The 12,251-nt window shown below is 40.8% G+C and overlaps 2 protein-coding genes across 12 annotated transcripts in view; one reads left to right on the top strand and one right to left on the bottom strand.

The window, feature by feature from the left end:
- TMTC3 (transmembrane O-mannosyltransferase targeting cadherins 3) overlaps nucleotides 1-10,756 on the bottom strand; it is a 49,618-nt gene extending 38,862 nt beyond the window's left edge. For 2 of the 5 annotated variants that reach the window (XM_089307558.1, XM_002711378.6), the window contains exons 1-2: nucleotides 10,624-10,742; nucleotides 90-306 (exon numbers count right to left, since the gene is read on the bottom strand). Coding sequence is in view for 2 of the 5 variants with exons in the window: in XM_002711378.6 (XP_002711424.2) it covers nucleotides 90-287 (198 nt within the window). In the remaining 3 variants the exon portion in view is untranslated. Of the gene's footprint in view, nucleotides 1-89; nucleotides 307-10,531 lie in introns of all 5 variants that reach the window. The other 3 variants (XR_016216231.1, XR_016216232.1, XM_008256872.5) reach the window with 3 other exon arrangements.
- A 28-nt stretch (nucleotides 10,757-10,784) lies between these two features.
- The window catches only part of CEP290 (centrosomal protein 290), a 91,136-nt gene continuing 89,669 nt past the window's right edge, over nucleotides 10,785-12,251 (top strand). For 4 of the 7 annotated variants that reach the window (XR_016216230.1, XM_070052680.2, XM_089307551.1 and 1 more), the window contains exons 1-3: nucleotides 10,897-11,165; nucleotides 11,557-11,686; nucleotides 11,834-11,911. Coding sequence is in view for 6 of the 7 variants with exons in the window: in XM_070052680.2 (XP_069908781.2) it covers nucleotides 11,585-11,686; nucleotides 11,834-11,911 (180 nt within the window). In the remaining variant the exon portion in view is untranslated. Of the gene's footprint in view, nucleotides 11,271-11,556; nucleotides 11,687-11,833; nucleotides 11,912-12,251 lie in introns of all 7 variants that reach the window. The other 3 variants (XM_089307553.1, XM_089307552.1, XM_089307554.1) reach the window with 2 other exon arrangements.

Below are 12,251 nucleotides of genomic sequence, written 5' to 3'. Positions count from 1 at the left end.
TATGACAATATTGATAAAAAATTAGGAGTAACAAACTACCTCAATATTTTAAAATCTGATATACACACAAATAATATATAAGTACTTACCTCAGACATGGGGGTTCCCCAGAAATCATTCTGAAATAACGTTTTTAGGGGTGTAGATGGATGTAGGTCTTTATTATCCAGGATTGCTGAAACATCATCAAAAACAAAACCACAAAAGAGGCTGTTCCAATAGCAGGCAGTAACCACACCAACTATTAAGGTTATTTCTTTGAGGTTAATGTCAGCCATGTTTTTCATAAGTACTTGTGGAGAAAAACTGGAAAAAAAAATCACAGAAGATTGACAAACTAAGCAACACATTTTTTCCAAGTACAATTTTAGTAGATGGATAATAAAACAAAGACTGTACGTTAATTCTGCCAGAGAAAAGCTCAGCTCCAGTGCCATACACCTTTAAGAAGCAAGAGCTGACTACCTCTCCACATTCCTAACTCAAGGCAGAACTGCTTCTCATGCACATTTTCCTACCTCTAATACAATGCTTTATTTCACCAATTAATCTTTGGTCCTAGGTCTCTACCTAAACAGACAGTAAACTCTTTATCAAATGTCACAGGTCAGGCTACCTGGAAAGTGCACATATAGAATACAATTCTTTGTATATGGGCTCTGAGAGTATCTAAATAAATCTTTGTGGAAAAACAAATCCTTGACAGTGAGCATGGTTTTTCCAAAATATATGTGGAGCTTATATTTTATTAAACAAAATATAAAAATCAATTTGAGGGTCTAAATTTAAAGCCTGTAGCTTCGCTGAGTTTGGTCAAAAGCCTTGTAAAAATATATTTCTTGAATGCCTTTTGACTAGCTGTACACCTAGCTAGTTAACTATAGTTCCATTAATCCTCACTTTCACCCAGATTGGTTTGATTTTTATTATCTGCTTGGGCCTTAGGGGCATGAATTTATGATGCAGATCTAAACCATGATTTTCCTTTTACTTATTACAACAAAAAGAATGGGTTTTATAAATGACAATTGACAATTTAGTGAAGACAGCTTTAGAAAGGATTTAGTGAGGGAAAGATTTAGATGAGAATTATAGTAACTGGAGAATGTTGAAAAAAAATCAACCTTACAAAACTTGGAAAATACTGCGAAAAAACATGGTGTGGCTAATACTAATGACACTACTCAAGCTTTTTTTTTCAGAGTACTTTCCAAATTTTGTACAGCTATAGAACTGTGTGATAAGAAATCTGTTATTTTAATCTACTATTTTTGTTGTTATTTGTTTCAGGAGTAACAAGAAACTAATAAGTCATTAGTTATTAGTCATAAGTTATTATTAAGTCATAAGTCAGAAGATCTGAGATCAGAAATGAGTCTATAGGAGCTCTAGTCAGATAAAAGAGGAAGAATATTTATTAATATCAACATTCTGTGCAGCAGTGAAAAGTCCTACCTGTGTAGGGAGGGTGGGTTTATATTAAAATCAGATGCAAAATTTAGATAAGAGTATCCATACAAAGGTTATGTAATACATGGGAAAGCATTAATGTATCTTTTAAGACAGGAAGACCTCCGGATATATTAAAGAAATGCAAAACTCAACTCAACAAAACAGGAAGGGAAATCAGTTTACCCTTTGAGAAATTCAGTTTATAACTAAAAGAAAAATTATGTAAGGGCTTATCTTGAGTCCAGAAGTGACTGGTCATCTCTAATAGACATGTATACTTCATAACAGATACAACGGCTGGTGGTGCTTCTGTTTAAAGAATGGAGAGACTAGGCCGGCGCTGCGGCTCACTAGGCTAATCCTCCGCCTTGCGGCGCCAACACACCGGGTTCTAGTCCCGGTTGGGGCGTCGGATTCTGTCCCGGTTGCCCCTCTTCCAGGCCAGCTCTCTGCTGTGGCCAGGGAGTGCAGTGGAGGATGGCCCAAGTGCTTGGGCCCTGCACCCCATGGGAGACCAGGAGAAGCACCTGGCTCCTGCCATCTGATCAGCACGGTGCGCCGGCCACGGCGGCCACTGGAGGGTGAACCAATGACAAAGGAAGACCTTTCTCTCTGTCTCTCTCTCTCTCTCACTGTCCATTCTGCCTGTCAAAAATAAAAATAAAAATAAAAATAAAAAAAAGAATACTTCGTGATTCCATTCCTGTATGACTTCTGACAACTTTCCTAACCTCTCGGTCTTTCATTAAAAAAAAAAAAAAAAAAAAAGAATGGAGAGACTAAATATGCACTTGGCTTGACTACTGCCCAATCCCATGCTAAAACAACAGACAAGATTTTTTTTTTTAACTTTAACATTTTTATTTGAAAGTCAGATTTACAGAGAGGGAGGGAGGGGGAAGGAGAGAGAGAGAGGGAGGGAGAGGGCGAGACAGAGACAGAGAGAGGGGAGGGGAGAGGGAGAAAGGGATAGAGGGGGAAAGAGGGGGGTGGAGAGAGAGAGAGAGAGAGAGAGAATGAATCCTCCACCCTCTGGTACACTCCCCAGATGGCTGCAATGGCCAGAGCCCAGCCAGGTTGAAGCCAGGAACCAGAAGCTTCCTCCAAGTCTCACACATGGGTAGCAAGGGCCCAAGCACTTCGGCCATCCTTTGCTGCTTTTCCCAGGCCATCAACAGGGAACTGGATGGGAAGTAGAGCCGCTGGGACATGAACTGGTGCCCATGTGGGATGCCTGCATTACAGGCAGAGGCTTTTACTCGCTAAGCCCCAATACGGGCCCCCAGACAAGATTAACATGGGGAAAGTACAGATTTCACAAAGACAAGAACATTTGGAGAACAGAACATTGCAAATTTGGGGAAAAGTAAGAGTAGCTTAAAGGAGCCTAGGAAAGTAAATCCTAAGCCAACAAAGAAAGCACAAAAGTTTTTGATTCCCACTACCTCTGCCAGAATCAATTCCAAAACTTGGTGCCAACAAGTGTAGGAAACAGAGGTAGGAGTAGATGGAATGTTAAAATTTAGATCTTTTTCTCACTGGATACAGCCAAATAATCACCCCTTTTACAGGAAGACACAAAACTGCAGATTTCTTCTCTGGAGTACTTAAAAAAGGGTATGTCTGACATGGAGGCACCAGGGGAAATAACAGCCTGCTTACGCTTTATGTTGAGACTTCAGTTCTCTTCCACAACAAGGCACCGAACTCTACTTAGTGTACAGTTAGTCTTATCAGTATAAAGTAAACTCAAAGTAGATCACTGTAAAAATTAAGAGGGAATAACAGAGGAAGAAGGAGGAAGAGTGGGAGTGTGGGCAGGACGGAGGGTAGGGTGGGAAGTATCACTGTGCTCCTAAATCTGGATATACAAAATACAGGAAATTTGTTTATCTTAAGTAATTTTTTTAAATTACAACACAATAAACAGGGACAAGATTCTAAAAGCTTCCTAAAATAAAGCAGCTTTTATACCAAAAATCAGACATCAAAACTTTTTTTTTTCAACCAAGAAATGCTGGAAACTGGGAAAAAAAAAAAAAAAGAGAATAAATGTTTCTAATTTCTGAGGGACAGTAATTTCCAACCTACAATTCTATATTAATAAATCCAAATTTCCTGAGTGGGAAAAAATACAAAAATTGACAATCATTCAAGGTCTTAAAATATTTATCTCCAATGTCCCGTTTCAGAAATCTAGGAAAAGAGATACTGCAAAAAAAAAAAAAAAAGGAGTGTATTAAGAAACAGACAGATAAGGAAATCAGGGAATGGAATTCAGCACAAGACAGACAAAGGAATGACAGCCATGTAAGCAGGCCTGCCAATCGATCTATTTTGGAGCAGGTCAGAATTTCCTGAACAATGGTCCCAAGAAGATAGAACCAAAAGCATACCTGATGTGTTTAAACATGCTGAGAACTATTATACTGTTAAACTGTTGAAATACATATACACATATATCTATATACATACATGCATCCACACATGCATCCACACACATGCACACACACGCTGTAATTCAGAAAAACAAGGCAAGTGAGGGCATCTATCATTAGGTAGGTAAAAAAAAAAAAAGTCAAGTATTGAATGGGTTGGAAATCTTCTTCCCATAAATAACCTCAGTTGCCTGGCCTGGTAATGCCAATTCAGTTAGGCTGACAAACTGTTATTTGGTTAACTGCTCTACCCACAGATAAGTTTAAACTTCACAGAAGAATCTGATGTATTGGAGACACTGATACATTTGCTTCATAACTATAATATTTTAGATACACACAATAGTAAATTACTGACTACACAACTTCTGGATTTGGGATTTTTAGTTTAAATGTGTAAGACTTTAGTTAGGTTTACAAACAGTACTGGAATTTTTGTAAGAATTTGGAGTTGCTATAATTTTAACTTACCAGCTTTATAAAAGTTAAGTACTAGGAATGGTTTGTTAGGTCAGGTATCTGAAGTACTAAAATGACTGCAGTTTCAAGTCAAGGGTAATTTGGGGGGCAGCATTGTGGCAAGTGCTGCCATTTGGAATGCCAGCATCTCATAACAGAAGGAGGTTGGAATCTCACCTGCTCCACTCCCTGCTAATGGGCCTGGGAAGGCAGCAGATAATGGTTCAAATAGTTGCGTTCCTACAACCCATGTGGGAGACCCAGATGGAGTTCTGAGCTCCTGGCTCTGGCCTGGCCCAGTACCAGCATTGGAGTCACTTACTTGGGGAGTGATCAGCAGATGGAAGATCTCTTTTTCTGTCTCTCCCTGTTTTTTTATTCTGCCTTTCAAATAAATAAATAAATATCTTTGTTTTTAAAAAAAATGCAATTTAAACAAATTATAAATGTAGCTGATTTCAATTTGAATTGTAATCAAGAAAAAAAGTATGCTACTTTATAAACAGAAAAAGATTTTCAGGCAAATGTTAAAGGTTGAAAGAATATAAGACTACAAAATATTAACTTAATAAACTCTCATGGATCCAATAATTTCTAATTATGGTTAATGCTATTAATTGGGTATGGTTTAGGTTATGTTCCCCATAAAATCATGTGCTAGAAACCTGGTCCTCTTTATGGAGGTGTAAAAGGGATTAAACTCCAGGAATTGAGGACCAGTGGAAGATAGGATACTGGGAAGTGGAGCCCAGTTAGTTCATGAGAGCAAATTATTAAATACAGTAAGCTAAAAAGAGCAAGGCTGGTCCCCTCTGGTTTCCTGTCTCACTGTACAATGTCCTACACACACTTCTGCCAGTATGAAGCCATCTAACATGAGGTCCTCACCACAGATGAACAAAGGGGGCTCAGTGATCCTTCAGCTTCCCAAATTGTGAGCTAAGTAAACATTTTTTTTTTCTTTATATAAAGTATCCAGACTGAGGTTAGTTCATTACTGCAACAGAAAATGGTCTAAGACAGGTCATAAAAAATTATAGTCACTTCGAGTTGCAAACAGTTTCATTTGGTAACTGAAGTGCTCAGTTCTAATGTAGTAATCAAAGCTTGATTTAAGTTTGTGGAATGTCCTCTCTCCCTGGCTTGAACTCACTGTAAATGAGAAACGTCTTGTATTGGAATGGGGAATTGATCTGTTCTCTTTCTTCAAGAGGCAGTACATGAAGTTCTCGTCATGGTTTTTGAACACTATTATGCTAGAACAGAATGAAGAGGGAAGAAAGAGAGAAAAAACTGCTGACTTGACTACTATATTCTCATGGATGTTTCAGGGTTTTCTGGGGGAAAACAGACAAAAATATGTCTTGAGGGACTGTCAGCTGAAGCACTCTTTATCTTGATTCCATCTGTATTCCTTCCTTGGAACAGGGCATTCAACTTTTCATTGCTGAGGTCTGGGTGTCACCATCACCCATCTCTGAACCTTACTCCCAGGTGGCTCTCCTGGGGAGAACTACAGTTGACTGTACTACTTGAGCTCCTGAGCATGCACCAGAACTAGTGCACTCTCCCTGTCTCTCATATTAAGCTCCTTTGCCCCTTTATAAACTCTGGTTTACGAAGGAGTTTAAGAAGCATCAAGTGAGTTTATCAATGAGGTGTTAAACTTCACTGAGTGCATGACATTGCACAGTGTTTGTTATTCAGGGCAGCTTCATGTGTCGACTTGGCTAGGCTACCGTATTCAATTAAGCTATGAAGCTATATCCGGCAGAGGCACTTGGCATTTGCAACCAGCTCACTTGAAGATTAGCCTTCATAATGTGGATGGACCTCATGGAATCATTTCAATCACTTTAAAAGCAGATCTGAGGTTTCACTGAGAGGAAATTCTGTCTCAAAAGCACACTATGGAGGCTAGCACTGTGGATAGAAGGTTAAGCCTCCGCGTGCAGTGCCAGCATCCAATATGGGCACTAGTTTGAGTCCCAGGTGCTCCACTTCCTATCCAGCTCCCTGCAAATGTGACTGGGAAAGAAGTGGAAGATGGCCCTAGTACTTGCACCCCTGAACCCATGTGGGAGCTCCAGTTGAAGCTCCTGGCTCCTGCAGCCATTTGGGGAATGGAAAAAAAAAAAAAATACATGCCTTTCAAATAAATAAGTAAATCTTAAAAAACAAAACAAAACAGCGATATCAGGTCTTGCTGGACAGCTTGTAACCTGCCAGTCTTTACAGATTTGGACTTGTCAAGCTCGGGGTTCTTGACATCAATTCTTTGATATAAATATCTTCATCTGATATTACTTTCACAAGCATATGTGACTTCAAAATATAGCAAAAATGGAATGAAAAGATGTTAAAATCTGCATGTAGTTTTTCTTTTTTTTTTTTTGACAGGCAGAGACAGAAAGATCTTCCTTCCATTGGTTTACCCCCCAAATGGCTGCTATGGCCCGCGTGCTGCGCTGATCCGAAGCCAGGAGCCAGGTGCTTCCTTCTGGTCTCCCATGCGGGTGCAGGGCCCAAGGACTTGGGCCTTCCTCCACTGCCCTCCCGGGCCACAGCAGAGAGCTGGACTGGAAGAGGAACAACCGGGACAGAATCGGCGCCCTGACCGGGACTAGAACCCAGGAGCCGGCGCCGCAGGCAGAGGATTAGCCTAGTGAGCAGCGGCGCCAGCCTGTACTTTTTCATAATATGCATTTTTCATGACCTTTATTAGGCCCTTAATGTATGGAATTTCCATATTTTTAGTACCAAATAAATTCATTTTTTTATTCCACTGCTCCAGAACCTTTCTGAAGTACTTCTGTGAATGCGTGTTCTGCTGGTTGTGCTTGGGGCTGGAGAGTAAAAAAGAGCAGCAGTTAGCTTTAAAAGCCAATTCCTGATACTTACGGTCACTACAGTAGCCCAGATTTCTGTAAATGGTGATCTCAGGACAGTAAGAGAGAAAATCCCAATGTACATGTTCTTTTAAAGCCTCAGTATACAGCATATTTTTTTTAAAAATCATCTATCACGAAATGTGAGAAAGAATGCAGAATATGGAAAAGATTAAAAAATGGCCAAGAAAAAAAAGAACTTTTTAAAAGATTTATTTATTTACTTGAAAGGCAGAATTACAGAGAGAGGGAGAGACTAACTGAGGGAGAAAGAGATATTCCTTCTGCTAGTTCACTACCCTAATGGCTACAATGGCCAGGGCTGGGCCAGGCCAACGACAGGAGCCTGGAGCTCCATCCAAGTCTTTCACGCAGGTACCAAGTACTTGGGCCATCTTCAGTTGCTTTCCAGGTGCACTAACAGGGAGCTGGATTGGAAGTGGAGCAGCCAGAACTTGAACCAGCACCCATTTAGGATGCCTGTGATGCAGGTGGCAGCTTAACACTCTGTGCCAAAATACTGGCCCCAAGAAAAAAGAATTTTTAAAAATTTCCCAGGGGAATGTAATATGAGAGAAAAGGAGAGAGCAATGTGGTTCTGTTGAATGCCACAAGCTCAGTTAAAGAGCCATTTTAAACTCTATCCAAAAGACTCATCCTTGTGCCAGAGGCTGGGAGCTGGGACGATAGAAGATGATACCAGGATAAAGAGGGAAGCAGACATGAGTCACTGAAGGCCATTATGGTAACATACACTGCTATTTGTTGTAGAATCTTACAGTTTTTTCCTAGGCATACAAACATACTCATTGATGCATATAGTTCAAGTGGATGCAAGCAGCGATTTATGTTTGCTCAAAAAAAAAATGATACTACATATATGCACAAAAACTCAATTACAATCAAAATCACTCATAAGCTACATTAAAGAGTTACAAAATATATTCCTTTAAAAGAACTGTATTGAGTGCTTACTTTTTGTAACAATCTAACAATACAACTGTGGAAAAGATGAACCTATAGGAAAATTCTATTTGACTTTGGGAATATTTAACCTGGAAAGTTCTCTCAATTCAATTTCCAGGGAAATCGGCAAAGTCCTCCTAATTTCATTACACTATCTTATATAATAAGAGTAATCTATTATATTTTATTATCATCCTAAAGTCTGTAAAACTTGGTTTGGCCTGCAAAGTTTGCACCATCTGTATTAACACTGACTCCTACTTATGTTTCCAGTCTCCTCGTGTGGAAAGAAGGCAAGTACCTGCGTGTTGCACACCTGTTTCTTGTCATGAGAGGAAGGCAAAGCAAACCTTACTATTCATTGTGGATACTAAATGTCTCATGATTCTGCTCTCCTTTAGACCTGGGGAAAGTAAAGTTAGCATTAATTTCCCCGAAAAAGAATGGAACTAACATCTAAGGACTATATATTGACGAGTACAGATAAGAGAGGTATGATTATATAAGGCAAGGCTTTCTTCTTAAGTGATGTTGCTCAGATAAAACTGTTCATAGAATCCCAGGGAGGAGAGAAGGCAGGTCTAGGCAAGTGTTTCTGTGAATAAGGCCATTTATAGCACTGTCACAGAACCTTCTCCATTGATGAGAACTGATGTAGAAAATTTAATGAAAAGTAATGGTGGGTAATAATATTTAAGCAAGATTTTGCCTTTAATCAAGATTGTCATTGAAATCTTGGTTTCAATCTTAGCTTCAATTATTTGGAAATCACTTAATTTCTCTGAAACTTTTCTCAAGAACAAAAAACGTAAATGAATAGGAAATAGCAGTTACAGTCAATGCAAACACAAGGTGCAGCAGAGAAAATAACAGATTCCCATCATGAAAATAAACTTGTAGTAGTATAAGTACTGTGTGATACATGAGGAGAGTTCAAAAAGTTCATGACAAGTAGAATCAGTTTATTTTGGTACAAAATATTCATCCCTAGTTTTTTTCTAACATTTTTTCCATGTTCTTTTTGAAGACTCCTATGTGTTCAATAAATATTAAATTTCTATGCTATTCTCTTAAATTATGAATGAAAAATACTGAACATGAAGAATATTGCAAATCTGTGAGTAAACCAAGTTATAGGATTAGAATATGATGAGACTGAGTTAAAATAGCTAGAACGAAGAACAAGCATTTCACAGACCGGTTCTCAGAATGCCTGGGGTGGCAGTATGGTAGTTAAGAATATGTCCTCCATCTGTGTTTAATCACACTCCAGCATTTAAGTCGGAGCACAGGACTTAACCTCTCCCAGCCAGTCTCTAAACTTGTATGGAAAATGAGAACAATATGCACATATTTTATTGGACAGTTGTGAAGATTAACTGAAATGGTAAATGATATTTGACATAAAATCCTTCCTAAAAAGAGAAAACAAAATTATCACTCCCATAAATCTAATAAACGTCTTTAAATGTATCCCACAAAATGAGTATGTTTTTACTTCCTAAGGAGTTATTCTTTTTTCACCCAAACACGTGGTTTAAAAAGAAATCTAAGTCTGGAGGGAGAAAAAAACCACCCCTTCCCCCGCCCAAAAGATGAAGAAAGAAATCGTACTTATTTTTAAATGGAAAATTTACTGTCTATGATAGCAAACAAACAAAAAAATCAAAACCACACAGGAGTTTAAAGAACAAAAGACGAAGATGAGAGGCAGTGGTCCAGTTAGCTGGAAACGTCATGTAGATTTTCAGTCTACGGCTAGAGTTGACCAACGCTGTATCCTAACCAGAACGGCTCAGAACAGCAAGAAGAGCACAGCTTGCACGAATCAGAGCGGCAAACACCTGCCAAGCGGGTTCACAGAAGACCACCCTCAGTGACCAAGCAAGCGACCGCGGCAGGACGCCTTCTCTCCACCCCAGCAGCGGTCCGGGCAAGTACTAACCTGCTCTCTCTAGAGCCCTGTCTCTACGCTCACGCATCTCCAATCCGCGGCGGCAATGCAAGGGTGCTGCCTGAGGCCAGCGGGATCGGGAAGGTGCTGTCCCCTCCTCAAGTCTCCCCTCGCCCCCAAACCGTGATCTGGGCTGCGCGGTCTGCGCCCCGCGTACCAACACAATGCTAACACCAAACAAGGCTAACACAAGCTTTCCTTCTAGCGGAAGGCAAGCTGCTGGGTGCCGCCTGCCAAGGCCCAAGGAGGAGATGGGGCTTTCCCACCTCTTTAGACCCTGGTCCAGCCCTTCGGCCCCAAGGGTAGGAGCTTGTTTAAACCGGGACCGCTCCCCTCCTTCCCTCCCCAGTCTGTGCCCTACAGCCCGACCTTACCCAGGAGCGTTTCCACCAGGGAGATGGCTCAAGGAAACCTCAGGAAGGGAGGCCCAAAGAGTGACGCCACCGAAGCCACAGTCATGGTTTACCTCGTTCAGGCCACCAGCGCCGGCACACCTCAGCCACGGCGCCTCCCGCCTCCCGGCTCTTCCTCCGCCTCCCGGGTAGGGTCGCAGCCTGCCGCACTGCACACCGGGAATGCCCCGCCTCCCTTCCTCAGAGACTTCAATTCCCAGCATGCAAAAGTCTCAAGGCAGAATTGCATCCTGGGAGTTGAAGTCTTTGTCTCAAGCCTTGTCTTGGTCCTTAACCCTGTGTTCAGGGAGTTTGGCGGGGAAATCTAGACGTAAAGCATCAACCACAGTCGTGAAATGTAGGCTTTCTTGCATCCGGGGCTTTGTTTCAGTCTGGGCTGGGTGGGGAATGGTGTCGCCTAGTAGCCGACGCCGCCTTTGCCTGCTGGGAGCTAGTTGGCGGGACTAAGAGTTCGCGTGGAACCGCGCTAGGCAGCAATCGGGAGCCGGGTGGGGTTCCGCTAGGTGGTTCGATAGATGAGGGACCACCGCTGGCTGTCAGGATTGGTCTAGGTGGATGGATCATTGCAGACGGAACAGCGTCTCTTCACTAGCAGGTTCTTTAGCCTCAGGGCCCATATGCAACACCCAAGCTACCCCGCCCCTCCTCATCTCTAGTCCGCAATCCTTCTGCCTTCTCTGCTCTAGTCCCGGTTTCCCTGGTACAGCTTTACTTGTTTCGGTCGTTTATTTCTGCATTTTTTTAACTCCCAGTTTCTACCACTCAGAATTAGGGGTCATTTTCAGTTTTGCAAACCAAACAGCTTTGTTCTGTCTGCATTGTCGGTAAAGGGCTTGGAAGAGGGGGCCCAAATCAGTCCTGACCTGGATTAGTTTCAGCAAGGAAGCTGTCGTATTTTATTTAGCCAGTACAATATCTGACGCTTTGTGGCGACTGCAATAATGCTGTTTACAATGAAATGCTAATAACCGCCTGTTTTGTTACAGAAGGTGGAACACAGTGAAAGAATTCAAGATGCCACCTAATATAAACTGGAAAGAAATAATGAAAGTTGACCCAGATGACCTGCCTCGGCAAGAAGAACTGGCAGATAATTTATTGGTTTCCTTGTCCAAGGTGCTTAATTGATAAATAATACATAGATATATGAGTATACATGCAACTTCGATTAATTTAAGTTGTCCCTAAAATCATTGAATTGTACAACTGGAAGAGTTCTTGTTTCTGAAAACTTATAAAATGGTTGATTTTCTGTGCATTTAGGTGGAAGTAAATGAGCTAAGAAATGAAAGTCAAGAAAATGTGGTTCATCTTTTCAGGATTACTCAGTCACTAATGAAGGTTTGTATGCAGTAGATCTTAATAGTACCTTGACCATTAGAGGAAATTTAAGAATCTTTTCTAAAATAATCTCTGTGAAAGCATGTGGTAATGTTGGGATCAGTGCTCAAGGATGAGGTATCTTCAAATAAGAATGGAATACAAATAGAGTGTAAAACATTGATGGTGTTTACTCTACAATTCCTAAAAGAATATGTATGGAAAACAGAAATGGTATGTTTAAAAATAACATAGAGGCACATATTCTGAGGCACAAATGAAAACATGCGGACATTAACTGCTACAGAAATTTTGTCAAGGGTAGAAATGGTTTAAGATGGGAGTAAGACGACTTCATGGA

The sequence above is a fragment of the Oryctolagus cuniculus genome, chromosome 11 (assembly GCF_051225735.1).
Source record: "Oryctolagus cuniculus isolate XC-2025 breed Fujian yellow rabbit chromosome 11, ASM5122573v1, whole genome shotgun sequence".
Lineage (NCBI taxonomy): Eukaryota > Metazoa > Chordata > Mammalia > Lagomorpha > Leporidae > Oryctolagus > Oryctolagus cuniculus.
The sequence above is the reverse complement of the archived record's forward strand: the minus strand, read 5'-3'. Positions and strand labels throughout refer to the sequence as shown.